This window comes from Camellia sinensis, chromosome 15, assembly GCF_055761805.1.
Source record: "Camellia sinensis isolate YWXY chromosome 15, ASM5576180v1, whole genome shotgun sequence".
In the NCBI taxonomy this organism is placed as follows: Eukaryota; Viridiplantae; Streptophyta; class Magnoliopsida; order Ericales; family Theaceae; genus Camellia; species Camellia sinensis.
This window is the reverse complement of record NC_138975.1, coordinates 142,720,279-142,740,982: the sequence shown is the minus strand read 5'-3', so window position 1 is coordinate 142,740,982 and position 20,704 is coordinate 142,720,279. Positions and strand designations below refer to the sequence as shown.

The window sequence follows — 20,704 nt, the reverse complement described above, 5'->3', positions numbered from 1 at the left end:
CGTCCCTTTTTGCTAATCCAATACACCATCACATTTATAACAAGTAAGTAATGAAGCATGATATTTAAGTCAATAACAAGGATTACAAGGTTAGATGTTAGTATTCTATAAATCTCCCAAAGAGATTTCATCATCTCAACCGCAAGAATTGGACACCAGACTATTCGAAACTCCCATTTTTGCTACTTTGTTGCATAACTTATCTCAAATGCCTACCAATGGTTATATATCGCGTAACGCCAACCGCAGGGCCTCAAAAAGGACTGCAAAAAGAAAAAGTTTTTATTACCCTGAATCCAACCTTATCCTTCTAAAAAAAAATTATCCTCCTGAATATCCCATCTAGAGCCAACCTTATTTCACCACTCAAACCATCGCAAAAAGTTCGAATACATCCGTTTTATTTTGGGGTTTACACGATAACCACTTACCCCAGACTTAAGCTTCAATTAGGGAGCATATCCTATCAATCCATACTTAACACATTATCATCTCTTCATTATTTAAGTGATCGGAAACCCAATACCACTCCAATTAAGATTTCAGTTGAGTTAAATGTCTTAAAATAAAGTTAAAACAACCTAACAAGATAGCAATATCCACATAAGCATGAACATTATCAATTGAAGAAGATAAGGAACATAACCATAACGCATGCAATATCATACCAAGACATGATCATATACTAATAAGCATATTCATGAAGGCCAGAGCTTAAAATACAAATGCAAAACTAAATTTCCAAATTCAGTACCATTTAAAGATTAAAGTCAAAAGGACCATTTTAGATTTTTTCCGAACCTGGCCTTCCTATGGTTCGTAGAGAATTAAATCTAGTTTTCAAAACATGTTTCAAAAATGGAATACCTTTTCTTGATTTTTAGTTATTTAAGAAACGTTCTATCGCTGTCCAGATTCGTCGATCGTTACGAAAATCAGATTTTCTTTCAAATCGCTCACTTATTTTCAATGAAACCAATTTTCCTTGAAAGATAACTCCATAAGGAAGTTTTTGACACAAAACTGAGGTTTGGGAGATTTTTCTAGAATTTTCAAAAGTTAGCTGTAAAATAGGTTTTTCATGCACAATACTCAAAATAAGAAGATTGGTGAGAAAATAGGCCAACTAAAGGAAATTTTTCACTTCTTTTGTGATGAAAACATACTAAATAATGTATTAATAACTCAGATTTTTAGAGTGATGGTATGCCTTTAAAAAAAATGTGAGATATGGGAAGAAAAATGTAGTTTTGTATCTATTAAGAGGAAATGTGTAGAAGAAGGATCAAAGCCCAATTCATCAACTTTGAACATATGAACACCATTACAACACATCTGAAAACATGATTTTAAACATCTAATAACATGTATTTGAAAAAGGAAAATAAAAGAGAGAGTTGCGTTGTGGCTTACTTGAGGCTTGGTTGGTTAACTAACAAGATCTTCTTTTTTTTTCTTTTCTTCCACCAAACTCACCCGCTTCCCCTCTCTTCCTCTCAGCTGGATGAAGTGTTTGTATGTGTGTTCTTGTATGTAAAAGCTAAGGGTGAGGTTTCTTTTATAGAAAAATTCGTGCAAAAGGTCTAAAGTGTTCATTGGTTGGAAAACAAAAGAAAAGAGAGAAAGAAAGGAGAAAAGAGAAAAGAATAATAGAAAGAAAAAGAAGCTCTAATTATTGGGTAAGATTTGTTCATAGCCTAAATTAAGATAAAATTCATATTCTTACACCAAATTATAAATTTTTAATTGATTGATTTTGTTTGAAAATGAAATTTTGAAGAATTTTTTTTTTTTAAAAAAGAAAGTTTTGAAACTTATTTTTATTGAATACAAGCTCTAGAGTTGGACAACTCCAAAATATTTTGGAAGTGTTGTCTAACCAGGTTGCACTATTTTGACCAATTTCATAAAATATATAAATTTTGATGTGAAATTATTACCATTAGAAACTTGATTGATGGGGCTTTAGTTTAAACTCAAACTTTGCCCGAATTTGAGTCTAAACGAAAGACATATGTTCGTTTGAAAATTTCTCATTTTTGCTATAAAACAATGCACATACAACAATTTTTTGTCAATTTTGAGTGCAAATATGTTTTAATTAGAAAATAACAAATTATTGGCCTATACCATTGGAAACATATACGAGCCTAAGTTCTAATCTATCACGTGGAGCTTGATTTCAAGTTTTTTAGCGAAATATGTTATCTTTACTAAAAGGTGTCAATGCTGCCTGGACAATTAAAATTGAATTAAGATGATATTAAATTTATTTGCTTCATCTAATTCAATCTCAACTAAACATAATTTAACTCCAATATGTTTGAAAGAAGGGTTAAGCAACATCTCTCGAACATTGACATATCCTAAAGAAGTGAATTTAGGAAAATAAATTTTATAAGGGTTAATTGGTGATAAATCTAATTTAAAGAGGGTATAAGACATTAGGTTCAAAGAATATTTTTTGTTGATGAGAGATCTATACTTTGTGAAATAGTTTGGCGAGAAGTTATGGAGAACATTTTATTTTCAATTTTATCCTTTGACTTTTTTTCTGTTTGACTTTTCATTTACTATTTGTTTAATTTTTTTTCAGATTATTTTCTATATATTTAAATTTTTTGTCTATCTATTCAAATTTATATCTATTTGTTCAATTTTTTTGTCCATCTGTTCAAATTTTTCCCCTAAATTATATCTATTTATTTAATTTTTTCCTTAAATTCTTTTTATCTATTCAATTTTTTTCTATCTGTTGATTTTTTTTTTCCTAAATTATATCTCTGTGTTCAATTTTTTCCCTAAATTTATCTATTCAAATTTTATGAGTTTCTTTTTGTTCTTATATATTGAAGCACTATCCATTGAAAATCTGTCATATAATTTTTTTTGTTTATTTGTTGCAATCATCATCATCAACAACAATAATAATAGATCTTTTTCACTCTATCTGTATGAATGAAGGAAAAAAAAAAAAAAGAGGAGAGAAAGAACAACAAGCCATCTATGACACCCGAGACTTCATGCATATGCATATCATGACATTTGTGCATATTAGTTTCATATTTTCCGCTTATTTGCTTATACTAGGACTTGGTTAGGAGAAGGAGAAGTTGCTTTAGAAACCTAAACTTAGAGGTATTGTTTGTTCCAAGCTTGGAGTTAGGGAATGGTTTAGATTAGAAATTGAGAATCATAGGATAACCCCTATGCATTAATTAAGAAGCTTAAAGACTTTAGTCTAATGAACTTGTTCGTTCCGTGTTATTTGATGTTTTGCTAATTAGGATTAATTAGGATAAATATGATTATGATAAGATTAGATTTTTTAGTTTTAACCTTGGTCAACTAGGCTAAAACAAGAAAGTTAGCCAATCAAGTAAATCTATCACCTTTGCCCATCTACACCATATAAAGCCTCTTGTTCTTAGCAAAATAAAAAAGAAACTTGATAGAGAATTCAAGAATAATTGGGAGAGAAGAAGAGGAAGAAAAAAGAAAAATAGAGAAAAGGCAAGAAAAATTCAACGAGCTAAAGATTCAAGCCTAGAAATTCCAAGAAAGTCACTGCAAGGTGAGAAACTTAACCCTCTTACATGTTCTCATGTCAAAACATAGCCAAAAATTTGATTAGGAATAAGTTTTGGAAGACTGAAATAAGAAGAAAGTAGGAAAGTTTGAAAACTAGGAAAGAGGTTGAGGAAATCAAAGGAAAACTATGTTTTGAACTAGTTTCATGTAATATTTGAGTAAAACAAGTATTATGCCATGAACCGACACCTTTTATTTATGATTCAGAAGCTTTAGAACTTAGTTTTGAAGATTGAAATCATTGAAAGAAAGAAAAAAAAAGAACTGAAAAGCTTAAGAAACTTGAATAAAGACTATCTATTGCTTGTTTAATCTTTAAATTCATGTATAATACCAAGTTTTTATTACTCTTTCATCATATATATGATTATTAAGATGTTATAGACAAAAATTTGAGATTTGAAAGCTTGAAAAGTGAGTTTGGAAGTCCTAGAATAGCCTAAAGCATAGCAGGTTGAACTGTATGAGTCTGCACTGTAGCTCACTGCTTGAACGGTGAGAAGACTGCTCAGGTGGACCGCCTTGAAACCTAGCTAAGTCAGTTAACCGCTTGAGCAATTGAAAGGTGGCTTGAGTACACTTTTGCAGACCTGAGATTCTAGGAAGGTTCAATTACCGCTCGAGCGGTGAAGGCACCGCTCGAGCGAACTGGTCATTTTCAGCACAGTTTTTGTATCCTGTTCCACTTGATTTTCTTGTTTTCTTTGGACACTTTTACGTATGTTTTGATATCTAAACACAAGGATAACATAATTACAAATCCACTTAATACATATTTAAATAGAAAAGAGAATTTAAGTTCAATAACATAACCAATTGATATAGGGAGTTAAGGATTATTTAAGTGCTTCAATGTTTTTGTTCTTGTTTTGTATAGCTCAAGCTTGAGGAGGTTAAACCCTCATTCACGGAGCTCATTGTGAGTAGTAATTTAGCAACGCAATGTTTGACAAATTATGTTTTCAATGCCAAACATGATTATGTTTACAAGCTTATTATATTTTTCTATGAATGAACATTCTACACTTTTGTATCATCTACCTAGATAACATTCTTGGACCCGGACCCACAATTGGGGGTATGTCTAATCATATATTATGGCCAAGCTCATCATATTTTGTTTAGCCGGTACCCAGGTCGATTAAACCCATGTTTTCCTTTAATGGTCATCGCTGTGTATTTTATTTGCAAGTCAAGCTATGCTATGTTTTGTATAAATATATATGTTATTTTGAAATAATGTTTTAAAAGCTCACAATGTTCATTCATTTACTACCTTACTTTATTACTATTCATTGGGCAATAGCTTACCCCTATCCCTTAAATGTATGTAGGTGAAGATGTGAACCAAGGACACAAAGATGAGTCGCACTAGCACCTTTTTCTTTACTTTGTCTTTTGGAGAAGTTGTAGTTTGGAACTAGAGTTCTACCTTTGTGGTTTGGTCCTTGTAAGAGTGACTTTTGTAGTTGTATCTCTTCCTTTTTGCTGTGTAGACATGTAAATATCAAGAACTAAATAAAATGTATGCTTGTTTTATTCTCATCCTATTTATGCACTTGCTTTGAATGGATATCAATTAATATAATGAATAGGTTGCTTTTACTCAAGTCCCAAGATTATAATCCAGTCTTGTCAGGCCTTTGGTAGTCAAAGGCTACTGGCCGGTCACTACTACTATCCTGTTGGGGTGGGATGGGGTCGTGACACCATCACCACAAACTCTCCACAAATCATTGTTTCAAACCAAAGAACAAATAATAATAATAATAATAATAATAATAATAATAATAATAATAATAATAATTTTTTCAACAGCAACAACCACATCATCATCCAAAGAAGTTTGCCACATTTTAAACAAAGAAGTTTAACCTTGTCTGTAAGAGAGAGAGAGAGAGAGAGTAGATCATGATGCTGATAATAATGATGCAGCTACGTCTTCTCTATAGGAACAATCCACAACGATTGCAATCCCTACATCGCAACATTGGTTGTCCCTAGATTTCTAGTGGCGGCACTGTTATCTTTTGTTGAAGCATCGTCGGAGACACTGGCCACAGTGGCGAAAGTGGTGGATCTGGAGAAATTTGGGGTTACAGATGAGTTGAAGGAGTTTGTTACTACATGGTGATGCTGATTTAAGGTTTGTTTCTCCACTGCGAGAAGATGGAGAGAAGAGAGGATGAGAGACGAGGCAATGACGACACGGCGGTGGGCGGCGACGGTGAGGGTGGTGGTGGCGGCAATGAGGCAATGATAGCGAATGTGGAGGCGTTGATGGCACACCTAAGGATTAGAGAGAGAGAAAGGAAGATATGGTTTCAATTTGAGAGATGTAGGGTCTGATTGGTATATATATGGATATTTTGCTTTAGTTTGTCCTTTTGGACAAACTATTCTTGCACTTGGACTTTTGGCCAAAGAAAATATAATTTTGGACTTTTAGCCCTGAGCACCCATTTTATAATGAATCAAATTGCTACAATTGTGTTGAAATGAATTTTATATACCTTGCTTAAATTATTATACTTGGATTAACTTATCGTTTGAGGAGGAAGAGGTGAGTAGTAATGAATTTTAGTTTTTTATTTTTTATTTTTATGGTAGTAATATATTTTAGTTTGTTTTTCAAATTTGAAATATCTATTACTCAAAGATATCATATGTTTATTATATTCAATGTATAAAGATGGTATTTATCGTTTTAGTCCCAAGGACTATTATGAGATATTAAATATACTAATAGTTTTGATACGATGATAATTGGAGTTTTGACATATTTGGAGCCGATCCGATTATATATTGATATGATGCACACTCTCTGCTGGATAGGCTTTATTAAGCTTTTGGTTTTTTATAGTTATTTGAGAAAAAGGAGATATCCTTAACTATAAATAGTTTTGATGTATCACTGTTCATTACCCTTTATTCTTATATATGTAGGATTAATGATTCATCGTATTTTAGAGACTTTTATCGATAAAAGTCCCAATTATGTGTATTCAAGTGGAGAAAATTGTGTGGATGTAACGATACTATATATGTAGGTGATGTTGATAAGGCACGATGATTTTATATTTAAAATTATGTGCAGATTCAAATAGGCATGGAGGCTTGTATGCCAAGTTATTTAATGGAAATGTTTGAGAGTTTTGTACACATTCAGCTTTGGAATGATCGAGTTATTCTTTTATTTATAAAACCTTGTACTTTGTTTGTGTTTGTGTCTGGGAAAATACAATAAGAAGTCAATGAACGTTTTATTTCATTTACTTGTGCATTTGCTCTAATCCTTTGTTTGGATGGAGGGATTTGGTGAGAAAAGAAAAGAAATTGTGAGAATAGAAAACCCCTTCACTTGTTTGGATGATTAAGTATATGAGAAATGATGAGGGATGATGAGAAAATGATTTTCACCAAACTTATATTTCATTTCTCACCAAAAGTGGCGAGATTTGATGAGAAATGAAGAGTGCTGCTATTAGCATCCTATAAATTATTTTGGATCCCTCAATTTTTAGTTTTTGTTAAGGTAAATTACAAATACACCTTCTTGAAGTTTACTTAAAATATAAATTGTCCCATGTGGTTTGAAAAATTACAAATACCTCGCTGTCAGATTTTTTTTTTTAATAGAATTAATTGAAAAAATGAAAATTTTAACTGTTCACCTATACAATAATAAAATTATCTGAATTATTAATTGAAATAAAATTTTAATATTATTAAAAATTGTTAATTAACTAGATGATTTATTAATAAAATGACCTATTTGTTATGAAATTACAAACATTAGGGGGCATACTGTAATTTTTAGAACCACAGAGGTAATTTATAATCTAGGTAAACTTCAGAGGGTGTGTTTGTAATTTACCTTTTTTTTTATTACAATAACAACCTCAAATAAAATTACTACAACAGATATCATTAATTTTGGGACACCCATCTCGCAATTAAACCTACACACATTCACCAAAAAAAAAAAAAAAACCTACACGCCCACTACATCATAAATTAAGGTTTATGATAGCACCAACTTCCATCACCACCCATCCATCCCAAATCTCATTTTCAAAACCTACCCACCCTCAAAACCTTAAAAACCCTTTGGCGGCATTATCCGGTGGTAACAGTGACAACAATTTGATTACCTACACTTCTCTGGCAATGACAATGAGTGAAAGTTTTTCTGGCAGCCATAATTCCATATGACAAGAGGATCACAAAAATAAAAGCTTAAAGGAGGTTCATAGCTTTGATATTGTTCTTAGCTCAAAGAAGATTCGCCTTATAAGGGTAAGTTTCTTGAAAAAATGGCAAAAATAATAAAATATGTTTGTCATTTTTTTGTGACTGAACTCCCGAACATATAACCGAAATTTGGTAGCACAGGCCCGAACATTGTTTATTTGTTCGAGAATAGGTAACTGAACAATTAATATTTGTTCAGAAACAGGTAACCGAACATTATTCATAAATTCAAACATGTTTTACTGAGAAAACTAAACCAATTATTATAACTTTTTTTGTAAGAGAAGAAATTATTATGAGAAAACTAAGAAATTATGTATATATATAGAGAGAGCATACCAACTGTGACAATGGTGGATGAGGTAGCAGAGACAATAATCACATTGCCTCTTATTCTTCTTCTTCATGGGCTTTGTTAAGGTTTTTTTTTTTTAGATGGAGTTTTTTCGGGGTATAGAGGTGTGGGGGTTGTGCATTCAATGAGTGTAATGTTTTCATAATGAATATTATTTGGAGGAGGGAAATTTTTTTAAAGGTTCCAAAATTTATAAGTGGGGGTCCAAAGAAATGGGGGTTTCAAAATAATTCATGAGGTGCTAATCACTCGAAATGAATTAAATTTAATAATTTTTTTCTAAAATACCAAAATTACCCTTATGAAAAAACATAACTTGTTAATATGGAAAGTTGATAAAATACAATACTTTCTTTTCTTTTCTCTTATTTATTCTATTCAAATAAGATAAGTGAGAAACAATATTCTTCTATTTTATTCATCTAAACATAATGATGAGAAATCATAATTATTTCTTTTCTTTTTTCATCTAAGTGAAAAACCACAATCATTTCTTTTCTTACCTCTCCTCAACATTCAAACTATGATAAAGTGGTTATGGAATACTCCTTCAATTCAAACAAGCCTTTGTAGGATCTTCGCAGCTATCATCTAAAACATAAATAAAACTCCGGTTGGTGGTACTGGAATTAGCACTCTCACGGGCAAGTTAGTATTTGTAAAATAATTGGTGTTTTTTTGGTTTCTTAAGGTCCAAGGTTTTTTAGCGCATACCTGCTCCTTCAGCTTTCTTCCTCCTTTTATAGATTCACTCTCTTTGATATTTTATCGATGCAGTTTAACACTCCATCATCATTCTGTCAGGGCTCATACTATACTTTTTTGAAAGGGACAGTCTGATCCCACCTAATGGGACCATGCCGATTTTCCTGACATACTCTGCTTTGTCGTTCAGCATAAGTACCCTTAACTCGACGCCCCTTGATCCTTTCATGTCAATTCGACAATGACTTTCAGTCCAGTGAGTTTTGACTTTATTCGTCCCATCTTAATGGGCTTAGATGCTCTATTTGTCATTTTAAGTGTAACCTCTTTTTGACCTCCACACAAATAAAGTGTAAATGAATATTTGTATGACAGTCATGTTAATGAAATTCAATGCTATTGCTACCTAACCAAATTATATTCCAAATATTATAAGAGAACTATATATTTCTTCAATTAGGCCTTCGGTAGTTTGTGAGTAGTAGTCGGTCATCACTATATTCTAGTCTGGGATGGGATGGCATCATGGCACTACTTACATGATGTCCGTTTGATAAAATAATTAATTATTTTTAAATTTGCAATTTTCAATGGTTCTCAAAGAGCAACTCCATCAAGGCTCCATATTTTTTCTTCAAATTTTAATTAAAAAGTATATGCAATATTTTAGGAACTCATTTTTTTCACAAAAACTACTTTAACAATACTCCCAGTTATTTCTCAATTCTTTTATAACTTAAATATAAAAATAAATCTAATCACAACGGTAAATTAAAATACGATCATATTTTTAAAATATATATTTTCTTTAAAAATAGAGAATCGCTATTCCCACTTCACTTTACTCCAATTACACTCCTTTCTTTGTCCTTAATTATACATTTACACTAATATCCTTTTTACACAAAATACACTTCCTAAAAAAATTAAAATTCCAAGAGTATTAATGTATTTGGAGCAAAAAAGAATGTATTTAGAGTAAAGTGAAGTGAGAATAGCGATTCCTAAAAATATTATACAAATAATTTTATATATGTTTTTTCATATAAAAAAATATCATTTTCAAATGTCATATTTTTTGAACAATTACTTTTTATTGTTCAAAAATATTTTTCCAACTCTTATTATGACATGAAAAAAACAAAAGAGAGATAAATATTGTAATTTTAATAATATTTTATTATGTAGGGAACACAAAAAGTTAGCTATATTTTTTGGCTAACCCAAATGCCATTCCCCAAAGTTGGAGAGCTTTCTGCCCTTCGACAATTCATATGGACAAAGATTGGGTCTTCAATAATTCAATTATGTAAACAATATGCAATAAACAAAGCTTTACTCCACAAACTCAAAGGCACTCAATGCATTCATAGTCATATAATTTACCATTTATATTGTATTACAATTTTTCCAACTCTTTGTAACATATGAAAAAGTTTGGATCTGTCTGGCTTCATTTTAGAATATTATTTTGAGTGTGAAATTATGTTATGAGTTTTGCATTTTTGAATCATGATTTGGAAAAAAAAAAATTGTTTGGTTATGAGTTTTGAAAATATTTTAAAAATGATTTGTAATTTTTTTTTTTTTGATTAATTGATGTACAAAATGTGAGGGAATGTGAGAGAAGAGAGGAGAGATGAGAGAGAAAAAGTGATTAATTGATTGATTAATAAAAAAAAAATGAAAAAAGAGGAGTTTTGAAAGTGATTTTAAAAATATATTTTAGTTAACATATTTCATCCAAATCATGATTTGAAAAATAAATCAAACAATACCTTTAATTTTCTTGCTCAATTGATTTTCAGTTTCAATTTTGTAAATTCAAAACTTACTAAAACCTTCAGCTTTTGATTTTGAGAAAGTAATTTTGAATTATATTTTAAAAATATGTTTGGTTAACATATTTCATCCAAATCGTGATTTGAAAAATAAACCAAACAACCACCTTTTAATTTTCTTGCTCAATTGATTTTCAACTTCAATTTTGTAAATTCGAAACTTGCTAAAACCTTCATCTTTTGATTTTGAAAGAGTCCAGACTTTGTATTTATCACAACAATCAAAATCATGGTAATCTATAAGATTCCATTCTCTGTCAAGGGATGAAGTTTTTCTGTCTTTTCAACAACCCGGCAAACTTCCCCGTACATCTGTCTCTACAACATTAGAATTTGCATAAAATTTATGCTCATAATTCAACATCACTGTACACATTTAAAGTTTGGGGTACATGATGTGCTTTTTGAATTCTAGTCAGGTGTAATAAGTAAGTTTCTATATATAAACCATTCAAGTTGTGTCAGTTTTCCAATGTGGGACAACAATAAAGAATCATACAATCACACGAGTGTCTCAACATGGCAACCATTTCAAATATTGTGATTGAGTTAAAAAAAATTACAACAGAAATTGACATTTGAAATTTTGGTCTAAATGGTGTTCAAACTATGCAAGTGAATATTTTACCAGGATTACATACTCAGATTACATACAACAAATCAGACACACTATCTAGATGAATGATTGGGTGGGTGGTTCAGAATTGGCAGTGTCTGCACGATTTAGACGCTTCTTCCTATATCTCCATGCTACTTGAATGCGTCTTGCTGCAATGCCTCGCCAGTAGGGCGATTCATACCTGCAATGATGAAGCACGTATTAGGAAGTACAGTAAGACTGACTTTGATTAGGATGAAAATGATAGGAAGTGTCAGAAGAGAAAAAATATTGCTTTTGTTTAGCATGAAAATGGAGGAAAATGCCAGAAACTTGAAATTTATGTACAACCCATAGTAACTTGACTCTCTCACCCCAAAAAAATAAAAAAAATAAAAAATCATCTTCACCAAATACATGCTAGAAAATAAAATTTCATTTCACTTTGCTTTCTTTCACTTCACTTTTTATTATTCACTTTCCATCCTATTTTGCACTCTATTCAAACGGACTCACTTCTCATTGAAGTGTTGGGAACATTACATGACAACAAACTACAAACTCAAGATGTACTCAATTAGATCTCACAGAAATTCATTGATTGCTTCTAATAAGATGTCAGAGCTCATGGAAAGCTTCTCTATTGCAAATATACCCAAGATAACTGCAAAACATATTAACATGGCATGCATGCTACAAACCGAAGCAATTTCACAATGTTAAAAGTTAAACTTATCTACTGCACATTTTGAACATCAACAGAAATAAAATGGGTCTATCTTGTTTTCCACGGAAATGAAGGTCAAATTAATCTATAATCTAAAGTAGGGATTATGCATAAAGTTGAAGAACACAAATAAAGGAATCAAATTAATGGTTTCGGGAATCATAATGTCAGCTTCCATGTTCTTCAGTGTCCCTATCCACAAAGATGAGTCGTACACTTATCTCTGCATAAAATCCAATGAAGCATATAATTTGATTTAGTCTACCTACATATGCAAACTTAAATCACAGAAAAGTACCAAGAATGTTCATAATGCACATTTTTTTTTTTTTTGTGGTTTAATTTTGGATACATATAGACTGGCTATTTCAAGCAGTAATATGGTTGGGTTGACTGCTCAAAATTGGAGATCGTGAATAACTTTTTCAACATCACCACATTGCCTCATTTCGAAGAGGCCAAAATCATTAATAAATTGGTTGTGCAGGGAATGTCTTCGACAAGAACAATTATTCCAACAATGATTGACAATAAGACATATGAATGGATGGAAAATTCTGCAAAAATAACTCAGGAGAGCAGGGCACTGGCATAGCTTGAGATGTGCTATGACAGCAAATTGCTCATGACATGGGTATGCCAAAAGAAAAAAGTGAACGACTTTCATTTCAAGTTCTCCAGACAAAAAACAATAAAAGATTTCACGCAGACCAAGTACTAAGCATTAGGGAATTTTATTTTTCTGATCAAATCAATTTATAAAATTATGTTGTTTACAATTCTTATTTTTTCTATCACATATATTCAAGCCTCTAGAGAAACAAAATCTCAACAGATTTTCCATTGGGACATGTTGCATTGTTCTCGTCCTCACTGATTGATAAATGCACAAGGAACCGAGTAAAAGAAAGAAAAAGAATGCAAAGGTTAGGCATTTCCCATAAGGTTAGGATCCATATTGAGCAAAGAGACAAATCATGCGTTTTTTATGCTTGGAGGCCTGTTTCAAAGCATCCATATGTCTATTTTTTCTTTTAGCTATGAAGCTTGAGTTTTTAAAAGTTAATTAAGATTTCAACACGCTTTGCCATATATTTGACACAATTAACACACAACCATGGACTTAAAAATCATAACCATTTCCCAAATTTCAGTTTTGATATTACTCACCTTATGGCTCCTTGAACACGTGGGTTCCTCAAGAATCTTGAAAAAAGATTGGTGACTTCTTCAATATCAGCAGCTCGGAGTGTAAATGCTTCTACATTTGTAAAGCATCTTACCATCCTATTGCTGAGCAATCTTTGCCCTGGAATACTGCCTTTTCTTCTACCTGCAGATAATTTTTTAAGCCTTAATGTTCTTAACATTCATGTTCAGGCCTCATATATCACCCCCCCCCCCCCCCCCAAATAAATAAATAAATAAATAAATTTCAAAATCAAGAAATAGAACAGCCATAATTTAAGAAGTTTAACAAGTTGGCCTGTCACATTTAAGACTCCTTGTTATCAACGAGTTGGATGGTTCGATATACAATGTTGGGTTCAATTTGTAACAACCAAAGCTTTGGAGACAATTGGCAATCTAACATGATTTTGTTTGTTTTAGGGAAAAATCAAACTTAGGGTTGTGATTAGGATATTACCCCCTTTATATTAGAGGATAGGTAACTTACAATAGAAGTCTTTTAGGCAAGAAAGGAAATACAGCTACACTACAACTAATAATAGTAAATAAGGAAATACAATAATGCTAACACTACCCCTCAAGCTGGTGAAAAAATATCTCTCATTCCCAACTTGCCAAGAACATCATGGAATGATTTACTCCCGACTCCCTTTGTGAGAATATCTGCCAATTGTTTACTAGACTTCACAAAAGGAGTACAAATGGTGCCATTAGTGAGTTTCTCTTTGATGAAGTGATGATCAATCTCAACGTGCTTTGTCCGGTTATGTTGAACTGGATTGTGAGCTATGCTGACAACAGCCTTATTATCACAATATAATCTCATGGAGTTAGACTGAGCAATTCCCAAATCACTCAATAGCAACCTGATCCACAAGAATTCACACAAACCTTGTGCCCTGGCTCTAAACTCAGTCTCTGCACTAGACCTTGCTATCACATTATGTTTCTTGCTCCACCAAGTAACCAGATTGCCTCCAACAAAGGTAGATTTCAAGCACCTAAGGATGCGCATAACAACATCCAAGTGTGCCTCATGAGGAGCATATGAACTGGCTAACTATGCTGACAGCAACATCGACGTCAGGATGAGAATGAGATAAATAAATGAGCTTATCCACAAGTCTTTGATATCTCCCCCTATCAACAATAGCTCCCCCACTATCATCACTAAGTTTCTAACTGGGTTCTAGCGGTGTGTCACAAGCTTTACTGCCAAGCATCACAGTTTCCTTCAATAGGTCAAGAACATATTTCCATTGACAGATAAAAATTTCATCCTTGGATCAGATAACCTCAATATCCAGGAAATACTTTAGGGTCCCCAAGTCTTTATTTCAAACTCACTTGCCAAATACTTCTTCAACTGAGTCAGAGATTAATATTTTGGGACGGAGGGAGTAAGTAATATTTTAGTGTCAATGTCTGCTGTAACTATACTTTGTTAATTAACTATGACGCTCATGCATTCTGGGTTCTTGAGCCATTTCTCTGCTTTTATTGTTAAACTTGAAACTGTAATTTTCCTTATTTTATTTCATTCAATGTTTATCAAATTCTGAATCATGCACAAAAGTATTGTTATTCAATAACACTTGCTGGTCACTAGTAGTATTAAATGAAGGTGATCCCAATTTTCAAAGACACTAACAAAATTTTTCAGTAAAAGTATGTAAATCAAATAGAGTAAGCACATTTTGTAGAGTAAAGTAGACAAAACAAATAGTGGTTTTTTTTGGAAAACCAGGAGAACAGGCTAGCCAAAGATGAATCTGATCTGTTACCTGAAAAGACTGCTCACTAAAAATTAAACGCTCTGAAATTTTTTATCTGAACTGGAAAACGTTTAAACTGACTATTAGTTTTTTTGTTGGCATAGCCTACTTGGTTAGTTCAAGGTTCAAAAAAAAATTTACTTTTTTTTTAAAACTTATTTGTTTCAATTTTTCCCCAATGTTACCCATTATTTATTTTATTTATCAAAACCAAACCAAACCAAGCCTTATGTCCCATCAAATGGGATCGGTTACATGAATCCTTCTTCTCCACGTGGCTCTATCAAAGGCTATTTTGTTAGTCAAATTAAGTAGATCCATATTTCTATTTACAACGCTAGCCAACGTTAATCTAGGCCTACCCCGGCCCGTAACGCTCCCATCTACCGTTATAGTATCGCATCTCTTCACTACTACCTCTGTTGGTCTCCGTTGAATGTGACCAAACCATCTCAATCGATTCTCTTTCAACTTATCTTCTATCGGTGCTACTCCTACTCATTCTCGAATACACTCATTCATAACTCTATCTTGTCTAGTCTTGCCACACATCCACCTTAGCATCCTCATCTCAGCGACACTCATTTTATCTACATGTTATTTCTTGGTTGCCCAACACTTCGCCCCATACAACATCGTTGGTCTAATAGCCGTTCTATAAAACTTACCTTTTAGTCTGGTGGGTATTCATTTATCGCACAGTACCCTAGACGCACTTCTCCACTTACTCCCTTGATCATTTTTGTGTTGGCCATTTCATTCATAGTTTGAGTTTGTAATCTTAGGATTTAGCTTGATTCCATGAGCATTCCAAGTTATTATGGTTTGGAGATTCAAAATGAAAATGGCTGCTGGCATGGTAGGAATCACATGATTGGCGGGTGGCACTAAATGCACCACATTTATTAGGCTAGACACCCCAACTTAAAATTGTTTTAAAATACCATTTTACCGCTCAACTAAATTACCAAAATAGCCAAATCTTTAACCCTAGCTCCGGCATCCCCTCCCTAACTAACTGTAGTGAGATCTCCAGCCAGTCTTCTTAGCTCCAGCAAGCCTTTCACAGCCCTTTCCACGTCGTCGCCACCTCCCTGGCGCTCACTGCCCCAACTCCCCTTGCCACCACCTCCTCTTTCACTGCCGCAACCTCCTCCCTGTCATCGTCACCATCTCCTCCTCCTTCTCCACTGCTGTGAGGCCCCAACCTAGGCCAACTTCCTCATCGTGAACCTCCCTCCTCCTCTTCCTTCTTTCTTCTTCTTCCTCCAAAATCCTAGATTTGAAAACTAAGAAGAAGAAAAAGAAGAAGAAGAATGGAGAAGGCGAAGAGGAAGAAGAAGAAAAATGAAAGGGGGAGGGGGGTTTGCGACAGGGCAGAAGCCTAGGTTGGGGTTTTGCAGCAGTGACAGAGATAGCTGCGGCGTAAGAAGGTGGAGTGAGGAATGGTGGCTAGAGGTGAGAAGGGTGGGGTTGGATTGGCTGCTGGTGCGGAAGAGGCGCCGGCACTAGCAACGGAAGCAACAAAAAGTGGCCAGTGAGTGGTTAGGGTGGGTGGGGATATAGTGAGGTGCCCAACCAAAATATTGGGGTGCATTTAAAGCCTCCACCCCATGATTGGCAAGTCATTCAAAATGAGACCTTATATGAACTCTTTTCATTTGGGCTTCTGCATGGGTCAATTCATTAGTTTATATCAAAGATTCATTGTAGAACTAGCCCCAAAAGATTATGGCTCCGTTTGGTGGAGTTTTCAAAATCTAGTTCCACACTCACTTTTGAGTGTGGTGTTTGTTTAGGATTTTCAAATCATAATTCTACATTTATTTCTCAAAACTCAATTCAAAACATAATCATTACTTTTCAAAACTCATAACCAAACACATAATTCAAAACTCTTTTCAAAACTCCATTCAAATCAATATTTTAAAAATATTTTAGTTTTGTTAAGATTTTAAATATTTTAATATTTAAATATGTTACAATTTTTTTAATTTTTTAATTTTTTAATTTTTTGAATATTTTTAAATATTACGATTTTAATTTTTTAAATTTTAAAATATTTTATAAAAATAAATTCAAACTCTATTTTATAAAAATATTTTTAAATATTTTAATTTTTTTTGTTATGTATTTGGTTACGATTTGAGTGTAGAGTTGTGAAAGTAGTATGGAGTTTCGAGTTATGTGTTTGGTTATGAGTTTTAAAAATAATTTTTTAATTGAGTTTTGTTTTATGTGTTTGGTTACGATTTGAGTGTAGAGTTGTTTTTAAATTTAAAATATTAAAATTTTAAATTATTTTAATTTTTTAAATATTTAAATTATTTAAATTTTTACGATTTAAAATTTTTGAATATTTATTTTAATTTTTTACTTATTAAATTTTTTAGATTATTTAAATTATTTAAATATTTATGATTTAAATTTTTTGAATATTTATTTTGAAAAAAAATTATTTCCTTTGTAGTATTTTCAATTAAAAAATTGATTAATGTTATTTTTTGTTAATAATAAATTTTTTTAATTGAATTTTAAAAAGAGTTTGGTTATGAGTGCTGATCAAAATTTTCAATAATGTGAAAATAATGTGTTTTGTTATGAGTTATAACAATTTGAATTAAGTTTTGAAAACACTTTTCAAAACTCATAACCAAACAAATTTTCTTACTTCACATGTCAAATCAAACTTTCAAAACTCAATTCTACACTCAATTCCACACTCAATTCAACACTTTATTCAAAAACCATAACCAAACAAATTTTCTATACTCAAATCATAATTCTAAAACACACAAACTCAAAATACAACTCATATTCTCAAATTATAGTTACAAAGCTCTACCAAACGGAGCCTAATTATTTTTGGTTTTCATTGTAATTTTTCATGTGATATTTTATGTTTTCTCAAGTTTATGGCTACAATTTAAATATTGAGCAAAAAAGTGGGCTACTATGATACATTTGTATTTTAGGCACATTCTAAAGGAGATGTGAAAGTCTAGTCTTACTTAGCTTCCAAGATTAGATGGCCACCAGATTTCTATGAGAATATTAGGTTACGTTTATATAGCCCCATTTGGTAGAGTTGTGGAAAAGTAATTATACATTATAGTTTAACAGATTATGGCTTATAGCTGAGAACATAAGCTGTTAACTTGTTTGGTGCAGCTGTGGGATTATGAATTTGAGCAGCAGAGTAGTGTTTGGTTAATAAGCTGTAAAATAACTTTTTATTGTATAATTGTCCTTTCTGCCCTTATATGATATAAAAATAATTATTTTGTCATTTTTTTCAGTTTTAATTTTAAAAAAAATATTTCTTTAATAAAAGTTAATATAATTAGTATTAATTAGTATCAATTAATATAAAAATTGACACATTTGCTAAAAATGTAATGGAAGTATTATTGTCACAATTATTTTTCATTATAAATTAATTAGTATCAATTAATTGCTTAATTAGTATCAATTAATATTAAAATTATTAATTAGTATCAATTAATGGCTTAATTAGTCTCAATTAATACAAAAATTATTAATTAGTATAAATTAATATTAATATTTAATTTTTATTAGTATCAATTAATATTAATAATCAACAATTGTTATTAATTAGTATCAATTAATAATTAATTCATTACAAAAGTATACAATATTAATTTATTAATAATTAATACCAATTAATATTGATTTTTTTAATTAATATTGATTTTTTTCTTTTTCTTCAGAAATATACAATTTTTTATTTTTTAATTAATATAAAAATATACAATACGAATTTATTAATAATTAATACCAATTAATATTTATTTTTCAATTAATATTGATTTTTTCTTTTTTTTTTCAGAAATATACAATTTTTTATTTTTTTAATTAATATTAATATTAATCAATATTAATATTTGGGTATTGACGAGGGCATTTAAGTAATTTTAGCCCCCTACACCAGTTGTGCGCTTAAGTAAAAAATTTAAGCACCCCCTGACCAGTTTTTGAGATAAGCTGAGAAATAGCATGATTTAAGCTATAAGCTGATTAACTTAAGCTGCACCAAACACAATATTTTAGCTTAAATTAAGCTAAAAGCTGAAATAAGCAGCTTATAAGCTTTACCAAACAGGCCTTATATATGATAGTGTATATTGTGTATATATTCTGAGAGATTGTGTATATATATGGCAGTATTTTCTTTTCCTTTTTAGTCTTAGGGTTAGGATTACTATATAATTAGATGTATTCTTTGTATCATAGCACAATTGAATATACAGAAAACTTACATGGTATTAGAGACAAAACCCTAGGTCTGGCCTTGATTGTTCGAAGCTCTCTTTCTCTAGTTTAGATACTCGAAACCCATCATGGTTTGTTGGGTCTGTTCGAGCAAAGTTTGGTCTCTAATTTTGGTTCGTTGCCCTCTGATTTGACCACGAGGGCTTTTGCCTCTCTCTCTCTCTCTCTCTCTCTCTCTCTCTCTCCCTCCCTGGTTCAAATACTCAAACACCCATCGTGGTTCGTCGGGGTTTGTTTGAATGGCGATTTGGTCTCTGATTTTGGTTCGTTGGTCTCGATCTCTCTCTTGGGTCGATATATCACCATGGTCTCTCCGTTTCTTCATCTACTCCATCTAGATTTGGTGTGTATGTCTCCCTCTCAGTCTCTCTCTGTGTGTTCATGGTATTGCTCTTCATTTATTATAGACCCAAACTTCAGCTCTCGGCTTATTACTATTTGACCTCTTAATTCTGTCTTTATTACACTTTAATCCATCCCTGGTTTATTATAATGTCGAACACCAAAATCCAAGCTATCAGCTATAAACTCACTGGTTCCAATTATGTTTATTAGGCCAATGTTATGAAGAATTTTTTTCTTGGTCAAAAAAAATGGGGTTATGTTTCCGGTTCAGTTTCTCGTCCATCGGATCTGAAGAAGGAAGGATGTTTGACTTCCTGTGATACTTGGGATTGTGATAGTTACAATGTAAAACGAAGGAATTTAGGGTTGTGATTTAGGAAGAAGAAGAAGAAGAAGAGAGAAATTTTATATATGTTGAATAATCATCTTTTCTCAACTCTACATCAGCAAAATATATATACAAACCCTAACATAGCAATATGATCATTATACCCTCAACTTACGTAAATATTAACAAGAGAACAAAAATAAAATAAGTATTCTAACACTCCCCTTCAAGCTGAAGCATAAAGATCAAACAGGCCCAGCTAGACAAATAAACGATGAAACGAATGCTGAGCTAAAGACTTGGTTAGAATATCACCCAATTGATATTCAGAATGAACATAAGTAGTCACAAGTTGCTTGCGAAGTAATAGATCACGAATAAAATGGCAATCAACTTCGATATGTTTGGTGCGTTCATGAAACACGAGATTATTGGCAATGAAGATAGCAGCCTGATTGTCACAAGACATGCTCATAGGAGTGGGAACATAAACGCCAAAATCCCGGAGAAGAGACCGAACCCAGAGCATCTCAGAAGCAGTATGAGCCATGGCACGATACTCAACCTCGGCACTAGAACGAGCAACAACATTCTATTTTTTTGCTACGCTAAGTAACAAGATTACCACCAACAAAGATACAATAGCTTGAGGTGGAACGTCGGTCGTCCTATTACCAGCTCAATCAGCATTATTGAAGCCA

At 32.0% G+C, this 20,704-nt stretch overlaps 1 protein-coding gene across 7 annotated transcripts in view; it reads right to left on the bottom strand.

Moving 5' to 3' along the window:
- Nucleotides 1-11,166: 11,166 nt before the first annotated feature.
- LOC114280810 (putative cyclic nucleotide-gated ion channel 20, chloroplastic) overlaps nucleotides 11,167-20,704 on the bottom strand; it is a 95,652-nt gene continuing 86,114 nt past the window's right edge. For 6 of the 7 annotated variants that reach the window (XR_014356870.1, XR_014356868.1, XM_028223200.2 and 3 more), the window contains 2 exons: nucleotides 13,242-13,404; nucleotides 11,167-11,546 (listed from right to left, as the gene is read on the bottom strand). Coding sequence is in view for 5 of the 7 variants with exons in the window: in XM_028223200.2 (XP_028079001.2) it covers nucleotides 11,420-11,546; nucleotides 13,242-13,404 (290 nt within the window). In the remaining 2 variants the exon portion in view is untranslated. Of the gene's footprint in view, nucleotides 12,295-13,241; nucleotides 13,405-20,704 lie in introns of all 7 variants that reach the window. The other variant, XM_028223204.2, reaches the window with a different exon arrangement.